This window comes from Mchenga conophoros, linkage group LG5, assembly GCF_057382185.1.
Source record: "Mchenga conophoros isolate Kocher_MC1m ecotype Shallow Benthic linkage group LG5, M_conophoros_male_GT1.1, whole genome shotgun sequence".
Taxonomy (NCBI): domain Eukaryota; kingdom Metazoa; phylum Chordata; class Actinopteri; order Cichliformes; family Cichlidae; genus Mchenga; species Mchenga conophoros.
Genome location: NC_140530.1, coordinates 17,705,103 through 17,722,715, shown reverse-complemented (window position 1 = coordinate 17,722,715; position 17,613 = coordinate 17,705,103). Strand labels below are relative to the sequence as shown.

The following is a 17,613-nucleotide window of genomic DNA, read 5'->3' as shown; positions in this document are numbered from 1 at the left end:
TTTCCCCCAGTCCTTACAATGGAATAGGCAGGTACATTTTCCAGAGAATCTACCCACAAACGCACAGCGCCCCAAGGCAATCTAAAGAAGGAGAATGACTAATTGCCTTATGCCCGATGTATGATTTAATAGTTTTCATGGATTTGAAATTGAATGGGTGCTGTCAGTGGGTTCAGTTTTGTAAGGCATTAAATCCTTAGAGGACCTGTTTGTTGCTGAACTACTTTTAAAAATTACAGCTTTCTTTAAACTACAAAAAGTCCCGAGAAATACAGGAAATAAAAAGCAACAGTTTCATATCTGCTGAGAAAAAGTGCCACAGTCACCTTGGGGCAACAACTAAACAACTGTTTATTAAAGGAAACAGTTGAGTACAAACATACACACTTTAAAAATCAAATGTCCTTTAATTTTTTTAATGAAAAGTCAACTTCCATTTGAGTTACCATTTGTTAGACTTCTAAATATTTAATCAATTGGGCAACACGATGCCTCATTCACATCAGACGAATGCTTCTGGTCACAAATCCTGAGTCACTGCTAACAACTAAAGTGTCTGACCCTTAAATTCATGTAGACCATTTTACTGTTCACAGGAAGTGATGTACCTTTAACCTCTCAGCTTTAAGGACTCCACCCACACATGCTTAACTCACAGCAGTGTCTGTAGATTGTCAGCTCTGCTTCTGGCTCTGTGGGATGGGGGCAGAGCAGATGCTGTGACAGGAAGTTACAAACGTGGTCCAGATGTGAGGACAAAGACCACCTCCAACCCAGCTGGAAAACGTGGACGACTAGAGGCGGTGACTGCAGACTAGATGCAAGATCCACACGTGGAAGGAAACCGAATCACACATTTATTCTTGGGATCTTTTTTTTTTTGCGTTTTTCACAAGTATGACTGAACCAAAGAAGAATTTTTATTTGTTCCGGCTGTCTTGTACATCTCTGTAACTGTAAAGCCATTTTTTTCAAAAACTGAAAGCCACATTTGAAAGCAATAAAGAGAAAAAAAAAATGAGTCTGTGTTACTAATTCTATACTTAATTCTTAGTTAATAACATGTATACGCCCCCTAGTGGTGCAACACAGGCCAACGTACAACAACAACAACAAAAAAATCCTGCCAGGAAGCCATTTTTGTATTCTGTCAACAGTGTGGTTTTATTAATCAGTACACTTGAATAGAATTATCAAGTCCCAAGTCAACACTGACAAGAACTTGAAAATATACATAAGACTTGTATGCATGGAACAGCATTCAGATAAAAAGTTTAATCTTAGAGTAAACATGATGCACAACCTTCCCAGCATTGATGGATATCTATTTGGGAACCTTTTAAGAACATATGTAGACTAACAAAATTAAAGACCAGCAGAACTTCTTTAGCAGGAAATGCCAATAAATTGTCCACTTGGAGAACAAAAAGAAGAAGATTTGTTTCTTCTCTTTTTTTTTTTTTTTTTTTTTTTTTTTTTTTTTTTTTTTTACACAGGCTAATTTTCCATATGTTCTTTTGGGTTACTTTTTTTTAGTAATCCATTAATAGTTTATCCTGTCTGGACTTCAGGTCTCCAGCGGGCTGCGTGCAACATGCGGGACTTTTAATGCATCTCCCATCTGAAGTTTTACAGCCCATTAAAGGCCGTCTCTAATCCTCCTCTTCCTCTTCTTCAATTAAGACCACGCGTCTTCTCTTCACAGGAGCAGAGATGTCCTCCTTGTCTGAATCTTCATCGCCATTTGTATCCATAGCCGCTGCAGTAGCGGAGTCTTTGTCTGCAAAGACAGCAACGTGTGAGCAAAATGATGAAATGAAATGAATGAATCAAGCTCTGTCATAATCAAACACCAGTGAACCCTTCAAACAAGCAGGAGCACAATACCGTTCTCCTCGTCATCGTCCAAAACTCTGCTTCTGTTTCTTTTAGTTGAGGTGCTGTCCTGGGAACTGATGTAAACATGGATATTTAAAGAGTTAATCCTCTGAGGATTTTCGCCTTATGTTTACTAGTTAATAAAAATCATAGGATGAGACCTCACCTTTCATTTACATCATGTGTGTCATCGACAGGAGCGGCATCTGACTCAGGAGCTTAAAAAAACCCCCACAACAACAAAAAGCCCAGTATGAACACAAGTCACATCAGTGTAATTACTGCTCCATCCCCGATTAACGGTACACATGCAACTTCTTAATTTTACCAGCATTGCAGCCATTTCCCATCCTGATTCTAACGCAGCTGTACTGCTTTGCCCAAACTGGCACAGCAGAGGACTCTCATCATAACATGTGCTTTCTGACTTTATATTATGTGCACCCTGCTTTTTTCTAGCAATTTCAGATGCAACTACAACAAAAACATGTTTGGCATAACTTGCATAAATAAAATACAAGGCATAGCCAAAATATACCCAATACAACATAGCAGTGCTTCACAGACAGATGATAAAACTGCTAAATAGTATAGGAAGCACATTCAACATTAAAAATTAAACTGAGTTTTATATAGAGAGTAGAAAAGAAGTCCTCATCAGTGAAGCTCTGAGACCAGGATTCACTATGGCAACAGGTAAATAAAGAGCAAAGCCTCCATTTAAAATCTGGTGGATTTATCTTAAAAAAAAAACAACAACAAAAAAACCAAAAGAAAAATGAGGAAAGAAAAGTGTAATTTTAGTCAGTAATACCTGTTAAGTTGAATTTGTACTAGATGAAGCTGGAATCCTAATTTTACATTTATTTTGTTTTTGTAAATCAAATTATTCAAACATAACTTGACAGGGACAAAGTGTAGGCGACTCAAACTGAGGATACAAATCTGGAGAAACAGCTAAGACAACGTTTACCGTTTGATCTTTGACATTAGTTACCAAGAGAGCAACAGATAGATCCGCCCTCAAGTCCCTTGACCTTGAGATTCGGGGGTCACTGAAATGCAAACTTGTCTGAGATTTTTAGCAGATACAGGATCAAAATCTTTTCAGCCTCATCTTCACTCAAGTATTCACATTAAGTCTGAGATGCAGCTCTTTGACCGATTATAGTACGACACATTATAACCGACGATTGATCGGTTATAAACTTATGGTACAGTAAAAGTGTCCAGTGCAGGGAAACTGGCTGACAGTCTGACAGCTGCATTAATGTCCACAGTCACAAAGATGGAGACTATTTTATTCTGAGCTGATAATAAATCACTGTCTCCTTCTTTTTAGGTATTCTAACAACTAAACGATTAAAAAGCGCTCATGTGAGGGAGTCAGGGAAACTCCGTTTGTTGAAATAAACCTGCCAACAACCAGGTTTAGTTCACAGAGTCTGCTAAGTGACTCAGGGATGAACATAAAAGCCAAAATTTCCCTCATCTCACGGTTAATAAACTCAGAGTCGTTGGCCAAACCTGCTTCCTGGCATAAGGCCCAGCTTCCACTTCTTTGGTTTGTTTTATATTCAGTTAAGTTTCCACTGTCTAGACTGCAGACCTCCAGAGGGCTGAATTCACCCCCCAAACCACTTTAGGGAGCTTTTGTTTTTCTCAGCTCCTGTCTATAGCTTTTACAGTATACTAAAGATGGCAGCTAATCCTAATCCTCAAACCATCTTCTGTCTTTGCTTCACAGGAGCAAAATGACCCTCGATTTAATCTACAACATCTGCATTAGGCAGCTGAATTCTTTTTTTCAAACTTAAAGCTTTGTTACTTTTTTCCTAAACTACAGATGCAAACAAACAGTGGTCAGTTCTTCACAACCTATGAGAACAATGCTATTGTAACAGATTAAACTACTACATTAATTATTACTCAAGGTTACTGCTACATTGTTGGCTATGTGACAAGCCAAAGTGCTGTAAGCTGTAATTAAATGGTTTCATTCTAGACAGAAAATAAATCTGCCACATATACCTGCATCCTCAGCGGTGTATCGTTTCCTCTTGCGTGCAAGCAGCAGAGCTCTCAGGGCCTGAGCTCTCTGTTCATGAGACGCGTCCTCCTCTTCCTCCCCACGGGGTTCCTCTGCTGGGCTCCTGGTCCCATCTTGCTCATCATCATTTTTAGGTTTGTCCTCCTCAGGGCTGAGAGCTGCAGCCGCACTCCGGAGCTGAGATACACTGATCTTTGCAGGGATTCTCCAGAAGGACTCCTAGTTACCAAAAAACAACAACAACAAAAACCCTTTTCAACAACACTCACCTCAAGTTTTTTCTTTTGTATTTAATGTAGTTCTGTGTCATTTCTAAATATAGATTTCTCTAATTCAGCCCAAACTACAGTCGCACAAAACAGATTAGGAGTAGGACTACAGCACAGAATAATGTCACATGACTCATTTGACAGTGAAATATCACTCGCATACAAGCACACACCTGTTCATTTGCAGGTGCTCGCATTCCCAATTTGCGCAACAGTCGTTGGAAGCTCTTGTTTTCCATGGCTTCTTCATTTGACTCTGTGAACGGGGCCAGTGGAACAGGCTGAGACAAACCTGGGAAACGGACCACAATCATTTCAATATCGCGCCAAATAAAAGTAATTACAACATGCTTTAAACGCACTGTGCAGCATGCATCCATATCTTCCTAAAATCACCAACAGCAGAAAAAAAAACAATGTCTGGAAAATGTTTGTTTTTTTTGTTGACAGATGCACTCACCGTCATTTTCACGATCATCTGCTGTTTTGTTCAGACAATTCTGTAGCCACAACAAAGGTCCAGACATGCCTATGGGGGGAAAAAAAATCCAGATTTTAATATCTTACTACAAACATTAAATCCACATCATCGCATTACATGTTATCCATTCATCCTCTCTGATCAGTGAGAACACAGGGGCAATCTGGCCTTTGTCTCACCTTCCTGTTTCAGAGCATACACCATTTTCTCTACATCAGGTCTCCTTCCTCCTGTAGAGTGCATGCCTTGGCTCCTCCTGCCACCATTTAGTGGTCTTTCACTTTCCTGCTCTTCAAGGTCCTCTGCCTCACTCTCCTCAGACTCATCCTCTTGCTCATATTCATCATCTCTGTCCACAGGATCATCCTGGGTGCCTTGTGTGAGTTCAGCCAAGAACTCTTCTTCAGTCTGCATCAAAAAATGAGTTTAAATTTATTAAGAAATTGACATTTCTTCAAATATAATTCACTTCAATTCAATTCAATAAAACTTTATTGATCCTGAAGGTTGACCCCGAAACAAATCTTATTTGTTCTGAAGTTTTTAATCTCTTATATTTTAAGTATAAAAGACTAAAGTAGCTACCATTCCTTTTCCAGTGCTCTTCCCGTGAGCACTCCGACTTCTCTTCTTATACAGTTCTCGTCTCTCAGACACCAGGCCCATGCTGAGCAGCTTGTCCACCACACGTGCTCGGGAGCGCTTAGCAGTGAGCTTCTTCATGATGCTACCCAGCACATCTGTGAAAGCAGAGGTTTTATCAGTCAAAACTGGACACACATACTGTGAAGCATTCATGCTTAATTTACTGAGATTGGAACAGAGGACAGATGAAAGGTAAAATTTAATTTTTCTGTCATGCGTTTAAAAATAAGAGAATATCTGTTACCATCAGAGTCTCTGTACTCCTCAAACAGCATCTGCAACTCCAGCTCTTGCTCTTCAGTCCACAGAACAATTCCAGTACCTTTCCTTTGAATATGACAAAAATTCTTTAACGGCAGCCTTGTATTATTAGTTTGCATTACATCCTTCATTGAAAATAAATCAAGTACATACTTGGGTTTCTTCAGTTCTTTAGCATTGCCCACCAGGCGCATATGTACCAGCTGCGTCACTACCTGACGCCGAGTGCGGTTGCTGTTGCTTAGTAATGGCAGGAGAGTCTCCACTATGTCTGGCACTATGCACAAGAGTCAGCAGTCAGAAGCTTCATGTACAAGTATATTTAGTAACTTATAACAAGTTTTGGGTGTAATATACTCTGAAGTAACACATTAATGTGGTCACATTACTTTTTCAGTAACACATCACTTACTTAACTCAGTAATCATGTCACAGTTAGAATTATGTTGTTATGGTGCTCCAATGGTTCAATTATTAATAAGCTGGTTTGACAGTCAAAAATGAATTAAAAAGCTATTTCTATGTGTACATATTTCTACAGTAGAACTGCTCTAAAGTTACTTTGGGTGATTTCTAAATTTGCTTTGATTTCAAGCAATAAAAGGTTTCATGCGTGTTATTATTAGGATGTTGATTTATGTGTGTGGGACTACAGAATAAGATTTATTTTAACTGGCAATTATTTAACTGTGTATTTCAGGCCAAGTTATAGAGTAACACAAAAGGATGTAACAAATACTGTAACAACTTAATTTCTACAGTCATTAAGTAACTCAATGCATTACCTAAAACAAAACAAAAGAAAAGCCCCAAAAGGAATAAGTAATATTTAACATGTTCCATTTTTTTGAGTAATGACCCCAACACTCCTTATAAGAGACAAGAAAAGATGTGCAAACAGCAAACAAAGCCAACCGTCAGAGTCACGGTGCTCCTCGTAGAGTCTGCACAATTCCTCTTCCTCCTCTTCAGTCCATGCTGGTCTCTTTTCCTCTCTAACAGATTCACAACAATGACATGCAATACTTCAAATTATGGACATAAATACATATGCATGCTTTACATTGTTACACATGATATGACACATGAACCGTTTTCACACATGAGCGACGAGAAAGTAATTGGGCACACAAGAGGCGCTGCCTAGAAACATGAGATTATTCTCTGTATTATAATGTCTATAATAGTTCAGGGCTGCAGTGCACATGTGAAAATGACTTTACATGAACACATGTATTAAGTCTATGTAAACAGAACCTGAAAAAAGAAAAGCACCCACTCTTTGGTGTAGCCTTCTGTCATCTCACGCACAGCTCCCACATTTTTCCAGAACAGCAGCTCCACATACGCTTTATTGTTCTGTGCTGCCAGTGAAACGAACCGCTTCACTAAATATTTGCCAAGAGTCACTAGTTCCTGTGATGGAGAAGAGGAAAAAAAACATGTAAGCGATTGTGTAATATCTAAGCTTTATATCAACAGCTTGCAGAAGAAAGTGTTCTTTTTAATTGCTAGATATCTGACATGCCAGGTGCCCTCCGGTGTTATCAGTCACAGAAGCTTCCCTCACCTGAATGTAACAGCGTCCCCTCCCTTTAGTGCATGTTCTGGCTGCACACCAGGCAACCTTATTTTCTTCTACAAAGAGCGCTTCAGACATAACTGATTTATTATCCACCGTCAGGGTAGTCCCTGAATGTGGATATTCTGGTATCAGAATTTAGCATCGGTAGGAACCTCCCATAGTGAGCTATCTCACACAGATGTCAGAGAAACTTAACTAGGATTACCAAACGCCTTCCTCCAGTGTTGTTACCCTACCTGGTAAGCAGCTGCAGCAGGGTCATTTAAGATTTTGTTGAAAATGTGGAAAACTGACAACTGGAAGAGCAGGGCGTCCATTTTAAGGTCAACAGCCAGGCGGTGCAGCATTCGAGCAATGCAGTGGTTTGTGTGTGGGGTGTTTTTTGAATAGGATTTCAGCAGGAGAAGGTACGGATGAACAATACCGGGGTTGGCAAATCTGTAAAGACCAAGAGAAGGGGCAAACTTCCCATTAGGAAAGTCACAGAACTGTATGCAAACAGACTCTAAGGCAACATTTAGCATGGATTACAGCACAGATTTGCCACAAGTTACTTCTCACCTCTTGATGAAGTCTAGAAATTTGAACTCTGTTTCAGAAACCTGGACAGACTCCAGCTCTTCCTCTTCCATCTCTGGCCCATCCTCCTCCTCTTCCTCCTCCTCCACCACAGCAGTCTGAGATGACCCTGAAGTCAAAAGCAAAGGTTTGAATCCTGCATGGAGGCTTTTGCACAAGAATGATAAATATACATTTCAATACTTACTTGGCAGTTTGGCATGGAGGATCTGCTTAAGGAGTTCCAGTTCCTCTTCAGGTTCCACATCAGCTGAACCAAACACATCTCCCTCTGGCCACACCTCTCTGAGCATGACAAGAAAGGAAAAAAACACAAACATTTTCCTAACTACACATGCCTGCTTAGAAACTTACGACAACTGAAAGAAAAGTCTAATTTAATAATTGAATAAACAAAGTAATTTTTAACCTTTAAAAACTTCTTCTAGAAAAGGCATTTTTCGTATCCACATGATTTCAAATTGAGTCTCTATTGTGGTTAACTTCAGAAACTGTAAATTTTAAACATTTTGCAGTGGCCACTATAAGATTTAAATAAAAAAATAAAAAATAATACTGAGTTTTACTGACCTGGCAGCACGCAGCAGCCCCAGAGCTTCTGGGCCCATTCGAGCCAGCAGAGCATCCTGCACTCTCACCATAGCCTCAGTACGCTGATCCTCAAGGGGAGTCTCAGACGTGGCATCAAACGGCACTAAGCTTTGAGTTAAAGATTCAGACAACTGCAAACAGAGGACAAGAGGAGACACTGAGCGTGAGCAAGTTTGTCACATCGATATGTTTTTGACATTTTTAAGACCTCTTGTCTAAAATCAGCTCTGAAACAAAGCTTTCTCTCTGCTACTCCTGATAATAATATTATAATATACTTACAATGCAACAATATTGGAGTGTGAGTGTGTGTGAATATAAAGCACGTAGACATAGATAAAACAGCTATATGGATGTGAGTGAGATCAGGTGCCTGAGAGCAGAAAGGACTCTGAATGCTCACATGGTGTAGAAAGGTGCTTTTTAACTACCAGTCAGGTCTATAAGTTTCTAGATAATGGTAAATTATTTTGTAACTTTCCAATTTCATGTTTCTACATAACCAAACAAACATCTCGAGGCTGAGCTTCACACCAACCTTAAACCCTGCACCCTTCAGCTCTTCCTCTACAATCTTCCAGGTCTCCTCCAGGGCCTCTGGACTAGTTTCTGGAGCTGCCTCCTTTTTCTTACCATGAGACTTTCTCCGCTTCACCCTCTTCCTCTGAAGAGTTAACAGAGCAAATGTTAACATTAAAAAAAACAAAAAACAAAAGCAAGTGAAAATAAAATAAACAATAAAAACAAAGGTGAATCAAATAGACCAATACGGCAAGGCCGGGACGGTTCATTTGGTAAAGTAAATCCGTTGTGCATCTTTCTTGGCCTTTAGACAATAATTCTGATGGCAAAAGAACCAAATGGGACAGGCAGAAAAAAAACAAACATTGCAAATTAAGCACAAGAACTTACCTGCACCATCAAGTTTCTGCGGCCTTTGCAGAAGCGCTCTAACATTCGCAAGAAGAGGTGAGTTGACTCTACCAGGTCTTTGAGGTAGGATTGAGGTTGCTTGGTTTCATCATACTTTCTCAGCAAGGTCAGGAAAATCTCTCTGTACTCCATAAGGTAGAATATGTTACCTAGAAAGTAAAAGTAAACAGATGAGACAAACTCAAACACTGGGGATTGTCTTAGTGGTATACACGGTTGTGGACAGAAGTTTACATCGGCTCATGATGGGCATGAATGTTGTGGTTATTTTTGGATTTTAACAATTTCTGTGAGTTGTTCTTGTTCCAGGTTGGAATAATTCTACAGTATGTCTTGGGTGAATAAGTATGAATTTATATTTCAAACATATACCACTAATATCTGGCTCATATTAGTAACGATCCTCTAGCTGCTGATTTGAGGGGAAGGTGAAAAATTTGGAGGTAGTCCTCCTTGTTAATTATTCCATCCACTTTGTGCAATGTACCAGTACCACTGGCAGCAAATTAAGTCAAGTTTGAAGACCTTACCTTCCCTCCTCCATACATACCTCTTGACAGCTCAATCTCTGTCTCATCTGACCCTAAAACTTTTATCCAGAAGGCATTTGGCTTGTCTCTCAATTGATGGTGATGTAAAATCCACTTCACTGTGGACAGTGATGCTGGTCTTTCAGCAGTTTCCAGTTTATGGCAGGCTTGAGCCTTGAGGTTCCTGGGTTGTTCCTGGGTTGTTCCTGACCAATTTCCTCTCATCTGAGGGTGACAGTTTGGGTCTTGTTCCAGACTTTGGCAAAGTCTGAATTACTGATCTTAGAATCTGCAGTGGTTTAGAAATGGCTCCAAGAAATCTTCCCAATTTGTGCAAATCTACAATTCTCCTTAGCACGTCTGTGAAGTTCTTGGGCTTCCCCATTGTACTTAACAATTGTCAATCCAATGAGTGCTATCAAGCAAATCCTTTTCATGCCAGTTGTACTCAATCATGACCATGAGCGAGAAATTAATAGGCCTTGGCGAGTTGAAAGTCACTGTAAAACCTTCAGCACCACTTGTTAAAAGAGTGTATTAGTGGTACATATTTGAGACTGTTTGTATACTTTGACCCTGCGTGGTTCAGAGAAAATCCAAAATAAATTAAAACTTGTGAACTAAAGTCTTCTTTTTTAAAATCATTTAAGATTTATGTTGTACAAAAGCCCAAATTTACCATGACATTCATGCCCAAATGTCTGATCATAACTATACATATGCTAGAAGACCATGTGAAAAACTGTTCACCTTGAACAAAAGTTATATATAAACTTTTAAACCTACAATCTTACTTTTAATGACGCTGGAACTCTGCCGGATGCTTTCATCCTGCGATCTGTCCATCTCATTCACAGTTAGCAGCAGTTCTTGATATGCCTTTAGTGCCAAGTGCATCCTAAAAGGAACAAATCGCAGCAGTGTTGGGCCGACTCAAGTATTCGATTCCATTAACCAGCTTCTAAACGATCGCCTTACCTGCGGGACCAAGAAGTGGCCTCTTTCCGGTCTGTGAGCAGCATCTCATAGTAGTTGGTAATGTTGCGCTCAATAAAATGAAACGCCCGGATTGACATGGTCTCAGAAACTAGGTCGGCACGGAAACAACTGCCTCTGTTGAAAGCCATGAAAAAGCTGAGTGCCCACAGGTAATAGGTCTCATCATGTTGCTGAGTCTGCTCACGAATGAGGCTTTCCTGTTGAGAAGACAAAGACAAAAATCTGGTGAAAACAAAAAACCTTAGATGCCCTTTTTGGATGTTTTCGATGGTTTTAGATGTCGAGGTAAGAAGCATCTTCCTGTTCACAAAAAAACATTTTAATAATTTAGCTGAGAAAAACTTGTGTTCAGCATGTCACTGTGCATCTATACAAAAAAATAAGACACATAACAGCGGCCGACCTTAACGAGGTACATGAGTCGATTGTAGCAGTTCTCCAAGAAGTCCACACAAAACTCTCGCAGGAAAAGTCGAACATTTAAGGCCGAACGTCGTTTCTCCCCACTTTCTTGGGCCTTTCGATGCCTCTTGGGAACACGTCTCACTGCTTTGCCAATGTCGTGAGTGTAATTTTTGAACTTAAAAAAATAAATAAATAAAACAGACACAATAAATTATTTTCTCTTAACACGATCTCTTAATGGAAAGATTTCATAACGGAAATTGAACAGCTCACATTCTGAAGGTTCCTGTGATAGATCACATCTTTGTCCCCTATTGCCTTCAGTCCTTGAACAACAAAAGACCCTCCGAAGCGAGAGTGTCTAAGAGGAAAACAACAGCATATACATTGTGTCTCAGTACTCAGGATGCTATAGTGTTTTTGGGAACATTTTTGCAAGCATATAATGACATTTATCCATCCATCTGCGCTCATTCTAAACCAACTTGTTGCAACTCCACCATGTGTCTTAATGCTATGCTGACTTTTGCCATGAAACTATTTTTTTACTGCAACTCTTCTGTAGCTGCACCTCACCCAGAAGTATTCCTAGTTCACAGATACTTCTAATGTAATACACATTATTGTAAACAGTTCCGAATTGCAGCAAGGAAGTGATTTTGACTGAGAAGATCAGAGGTTCAAGTTGGAACCCTTGTTTACCCAGGACCTCTGGCCCATCACCACTTGAAAATCTATGTGCATTTAAACTCTTCTGTAATTGGCAACGGTAAACTTGGCACTAAAGAACATCTGTGTGTCTGCACCTGGTCCCTCTCTGTAAAGTGCGGGAATGTTTCTCTGCATGCTCCTTCTGCCTCAGTGCCTCCAGCTCATTAGAGTCCTTCTTCTTCTCTTCTGCTGAACGAGCATGGCCGGCACTCACCAAAGCTTCTGGAGTCTGTAAAGAAAGAAAACAACAACAACAAAAATAACAAAACCCACTGAAACAGAGAACAGCTAGAACATTTAGATGTGCACTCCCAAAATGGATCTTTCTGTCTAACCTGGTCTCTGAACATAAGGGAGATGATTTCCAACACATGCATACTCCACTGCTGCTCACTCTGTGCTGAGGCCAGGAACTTGATCAGGTCATCAAAGCCGCTCATGTGAATGGCCCACAGCACTTGATCATGGACACTGGCATCATCATCCACTTTCTGCAAATAAAGGATAAAAAGAGAGAGGTTAGGGATGGGAAGAACTTGCACTTATATGGAATCAGCATAATTCTTTTTTAAGTCAAACCTTCTCTTCACTGGGGTTTGCAGGTACATGAAGCACATTTCTAACCAGCAGCAAAATCCTCTCTATCAGCAGGTTATCTTCTTCCTGTCTCTGCTCCCAGTCCTGAGTGACCAAAGGTGAGGATGCAGACAGAAAGGCATGAAGAATCAGAAGCATTTTTACTCTGAGTGGAAACTGCTCAATGAAAACAAAAATCTGAACAAGTGAAATACTCACAAGTTGTAGAAGGTTGTACAATGTCTCACTCAAGATACAAAACACACTCTCACTGGCAAATGCCTGAAAATTAAAGATAATGATAAAGTGGCAACAGTGATACTTTTATTGTGTGCTTTATAAAAACATTGTCTGCAAATATTTTGTTTGTAATTACATAAAAACCACTTTTTATAAAATCCTTGCTTTATTGCTCTTCAAATACCTCCTTATAAGCCTGCAAATGAGATGTCACTTGCAAAAAGTGATGCCTGAACACCGGGTCATCTGGGACTTTACCAAAACAGAGCATGGCAGGCTGTGTGAGGTTGACCATGAGTCTAGAAAAAAAAGAAAGAGAGATTTTAAGTAACAGATTGTTTTTTAAACCAACTGGTATTGACAGAGAATCAAATTTATTAATTTTCTAACAATAATGTGTCACCATAGTAACACATGTTACACGAATTGTATTAAAGGACAATATTACTATTTTTATTTGTCACTGTCACTTACCTATCAATCAATCTTTACTCCAGAATCACAAAACATATCACATAACACAAAAATAAGATAAAAAATATACCCAAACAACCTTCGCTAAAATACAGATGAGCATATTTATATATATACACATATATTTTATAGATGAGACTTCTCAGGATTGGTACCTGATGCAGGCATCAAATAAGGCTTTGTCCTGTCTGTGCTGAATGATAATAGGCAGAAGGTCATTCTGTACAATCTGGCTTTCACCCAACTGCTGCCGGACATCACGGGCGTCATCTTCATGGCGTAAATAGCGAATCAAGTCTTTCACGCTCTCTGTAACATAGAGACACGGCAGCTGTGAGAGGACTGTTCTGGATCAAAACAACAACTACATATATATTTACACTTCAAATAGGACTCACCTAAGCAATCAGCCTCCTTGTGATAGGTGTCTCCCTCCAGATAACCTAGAGCACTGCACGTTGCCAAAAGTTCACAGTTCATCATGAATAAGTCCACACACCATCAGGGTGCCTTGAGGTCCAGGGGATCAGCGTAAGTGACCTAAAATTGTCAGAATAATCACAAAAACTCAAGCTGAAATAATTACTCCTTACAAACAAGGTTAGCAAAAGAGCGTCTCAAACGTGTCCTTGAAGTAGATGGCCTACAGCAGCAGAGAACCACACTGGGTGCCACTCCTGTCAACTAGGAAAAGGAAACTGGAGCTACAATTACCACAAGCTCACCAAAATTGGGCAAAAGAAGACCTGAAAATGGTACCTGGTCTGATGAGCCTCAATTTCTGCTGCGACATTCAGACAGTAGAGTCATAATTTGGTGAAAACGTGGTTCAGGCTGCTGCTGCTGCTTGTGTAATAGTGTAGAGGATATTTCCTTGGTATGCTTTGGACCCTTTAGTACAAACTGAGCATTGTTTAAACAACACATCCTACGGAGTTATTGCTACTGACCATACCTACAGTGAACCCACCTTCTGATGGATGATTACAAGCAGGATAACATCATGTCATAAAGCTCAATTATCTCTAACTAGTTTCTTAAACATGACACTGAGTTCACTTTCCTGAATCTAACACAGCATCTTTAGGTTGCGGTGAAACAGGAGATTCTCATCGTGGATGTAGTGCCACCAAATCTGCAGCAAATGTATGCAGTGGCGTGTCTAGAAAATTTTTGTTGGGGGGGCCAGGTAGGGGCACAGATTTGGAGAAGGGTGGCAGATGTAATTGGCAGATAATGTTAAAAACAATTCTACCAACCGTTAACCATAATTCAATAACCCTGTAAACCTAATAACCGAATGCGCTTTTAACTCTTATTAGAATGAGATTTTAACCACTACGGTGCAAAGTTTTTAGATACTGCGTTGATAAAGTACAAGAGATACAATCAGTCAGTGTTTATTCAGCATTCAAGGACATCAATATTTGCATAGTATTTTTACTGACATGTAGTGCACATATGTTTTGGGCAAAAACATTTTTGAATATTAAAATACGAACATTTTTAACATACAATTGGCAAATTAGCCAATGCCAATGCAAAACCAATGCCTGTTAAAAAAAAGAAGATAATCTTCTCACAAACTGGTGTTTGATTTTGAAACAGGAAAAAAGTGGGGAAACAAATGAAAAGACTAATATTTGAATAAAACCTGAAAGCAAGTAAATACTTTCTATGCTGCCTTATGGTAAACTTTGGTAATATTGATCAAGAACAACACTGGCTGATGATGAAATACAGTCAGCTGGCATGGTGACACTGCCAGTATTAACCTGCAGGGCTGGACTGGGACAGAAAATCGGGCATTTTCACTACAGATTGGCCCACCAGGTATTAAAGCCATAAAGCCTTTGAATGAAAACAAATGCTGTTGTGACAGTGATGTACACTGTCTTGTTGGTATATGTATGATTTCTATACATTTTACGTCAGATAAAAACTTTGTTCGCAAGATTCAGATAATTATTTAATAAAAGCTAAATATTTTAAATGAGAATAAAAAAAGAAAAGTATTTCTTTGTGCCCCACCTTTCCCTGTTAATGCCCTACATGGACCCCCTGGCAACACTTTGCTAGACCCGTCCCTGCACAGTTACCAGCTGTCAGCTACACAGAAAAGGATCCTGGTGTTATTTGTCTCTCAGAAACAGTTCATACCTTCCCTTCAACTCATTCCTGTCACCTAAAAGGTAAACCTGTTTCTCCATCACCTGTTCAGCTCTGATGATCCAGTAAGGACATCTCCTGGTTTCATCCTTGTGTTTCCCTCTCACCACATATCCAAACCGACATCATGACCAGCAGCTTTACAGCTGTGGCTCCAGCAAACATCAGCTGATAGTAGAAAGCAATATTAAATAAATTCTAACAACAGCTGATCAAGCTTAAACGTGCTGCTGTTGTTTAGCGCAACATCTGCTGGTTTCCTGTTTCTGGCGCAAAGTGGGTGATAAACAAACAAGAGAGACGATCAGCTGATCATTGATCAGTTTCATGATTGAAGTAGCAATAGAAGAGGCAGCTGTAAAGACAGAATAACTCCAGCTTTGTGTCTTTTTCCATCCTAGCTGAAGTACGGGACAAACTGTGTCTCTTCTCAGCTCAATACGAAACGCATAATATTTTCTCTGAATGAGGGACCATTCCATTTTTTAAGGAGCTGTTGGCAACTCTACTAACTAACCTTATGAATAAAATAAAGTTCACTATCAGTAACATCATAGCAACCGAACAGCTGTATAAACTCGTCATGCTAGCTCACGCAGTATGAGGTATTGTAACTGACTGTAAAAAGTCAGCACAACGAAAATAAACTGCACCTAAACTTGGTTTATATCTGACCCAGATAGACTGCAGGTCATAACTTCTTACCTGAAGTTCAGTTCACCTGACACTCGGACCGGCGGCCGCCTCGGGTCTCTCCTCCTCCTGCCTCACCTTTCCCTCATCCACCTGTTGCCTCTGTGAAAGCTCCGCCATAGCCACCACCAAACAACTGAGTTATTTTTACACATCGGCCAGCATCTGGCCAATCCACCACTTCTCATTGTTCATGCCGTTACAAAAATAAATAAATAAATGAGTCATCAGCCCACCATGCAAACGTCCGATGGCTAGTCCAGCTATGTTAACTTGTTAATCTTTCGCCAAAAAAATGTTTTCTGCGGTGCCGTCTTTCCTCTCCTACCTTTGCTAACATGATGCGCATAGTGCAGAAGCCGGTGCTGCATTCACTTACCCTCGGATATCTGAGCTTCACTGTGAAACCATAATGGTATATTTGATATTTCATTAAATTTTATTATTTTAGCTTCGGGGTGGCACCTGGAGTGGCCAGTCTGGTTGGGGGGGTGGCCTGTGCCCCCCGAGGCCACCCCGCTGGACACGCCATTGAATGTATGATGCTGTCATGTCAATAAAGACCAAAATCTCATAGGAATTTTTCCAGCAGCTTGTTGAATACTATGAATTAAGGCTGTTCTGAAGGCAAACGAAACTCCAACCAGGTACCAGCAATGAGTACCTAATAAATAAAGCGACACATTTTTCCATATACCTACTCAGCTGTGTTTGACTTGATGACCAACCTTGTTAAGTGTTTGTCGGTACAAACTGAGTGCAATCTAGCTTTACTACAATTACTACTACTTATTTACAGGACCTGCTGAAGAAAACTGACTTATGTTATTGGTGGCATATTTAGAGCTGTATACTATATACTTATAATACTACTATGCTACTATTTCTGCTAAGACTGCGGTCTTCCTTCAGATCGGTAACCTTGTGTCAGAGCAGCTACCTTAGGTTTTACGTTTCATACAGTATAAAGAAAGTAGAAACAACGTACTTACCTTCCAGGTCGTCCAAATGTTGTTTCAGTCTCTCCTTTTAAACAACCACCAGCGTATTTGGCGCTGTCTTTTCTAACAATATACGGCTGTTTTCCACCTGCAGTCACACAACTGCGACAAACCGGACAAGTCTCGCGCCAAGACCGCGAGCGAAAACTCTGGAGGCGGATGTAGAATGTCGTCACGACATAAAGTAGCTATGCCCTGATTTTTGCCTTTCAGGTAGCGCCTTTTTAAGTTGGGGACTGAAAAAATAATGTACACCGCTGACATGGCTGTGTTAAGTTTAAGTGAAGAAGCTTAATACAGAGATTTGAGGCAGCAGGAGTCAAGTATGGCGGAAGCAAAGTTCGCGAAATGTGTGGAAAACAGCTGCAGTCTGCGATGAAGGTTCGCCTGGGAGGTGTCACTCAGGGAAAAGGAAATATAACAAAGGGTCCTGTGTGATGGATATGACCGTGTGCAAAAATGCTAAGAGTTGCATAAACTAAACTATTAGAATTTATTTTAAGCTGTCATTGACTAATACCTTTGTGGTCTTGCTCCCAACTA

General features: G+C 40.0%; 1 protein-coding gene across 3 annotated transcripts; it reads right to left on the bottom strand.

Moving 5' to 3' along the window:
* Nucleotides 1–537: 537 nt before the first annotated feature.
* On the bottom strand, nucleotides 538–17,198 carry timeless (timeless circadian clock). 3 transcript variants are annotated; one of them, XM_085273760.1, is made up of 31 exons: nucleotides 17,062–17,189; nucleotides 16,082–16,180; nucleotides 13,606–13,747; nucleotides 13,363–13,516; nucleotides 12,918–13,032; nucleotides 12,713–12,775; nucleotides 12,497–12,598; nucleotides 12,253–12,408; nucleotides 12,013–12,146; nucleotides 11,480–11,567; nucleotides 11,205–11,381; nucleotides 10,781–10,998; nucleotides 10,597–10,700; nucleotides 9,252–9,421; nucleotides 8,878–9,003; nucleotides 8,319–8,470; nucleotides 7,936–8,033; nucleotides 7,731–7,857; nucleotides 7,406–7,607; nucleotides 6,864–7,000; nucleotides 6,500–6,579; nucleotides 5,738–5,861; nucleotides 5,568–5,650; nucleotides 5,264–5,418; nucleotides 4,858–5,086; nucleotides 4,658–4,726; nucleotides 4,371–4,489; nucleotides 3,910–4,147; nucleotides 2,045–2,096; nucleotides 1,888–1,952; nucleotides 539–1,780 (listed from the first exon to the last, which is right to left on the bottom strand). In XM_085273760.1, the coding sequence occupies exons 3-31, from the start codon at nucleotides 13,688–13,690 to the stop codon at nucleotides 1,653–1,655; spliced, it is 3,750 nt and encodes a 1,249-aa protein (XP_085129886.1). In that variant the 5' UTR covers nucleotides 13,691–13,747; nucleotides 16,082–16,180; nucleotides 17,062–17,189; the 3' UTR covers nucleotides 539–1,652. The 3 variants fall into 3 exon arrangements, with proteins under 3 accessions (XP_085129887.1, XP_085129886.1, XP_085129885.1); XM_085273759.1 differs by lacking the exon at nucleotides 16,082–16,180 and having other exon boundaries at nucleotides 17,062–17,198; XM_085273761.1 differs by lacking the exons at nucleotides 16,082–16,180; nucleotides 17,062–17,189 and having other exon boundaries at nucleotides 538–1,780; nucleotides 13,606–13,696.
* Nucleotides 17,199–17,613: the final 415 nt, after the last annotated feature.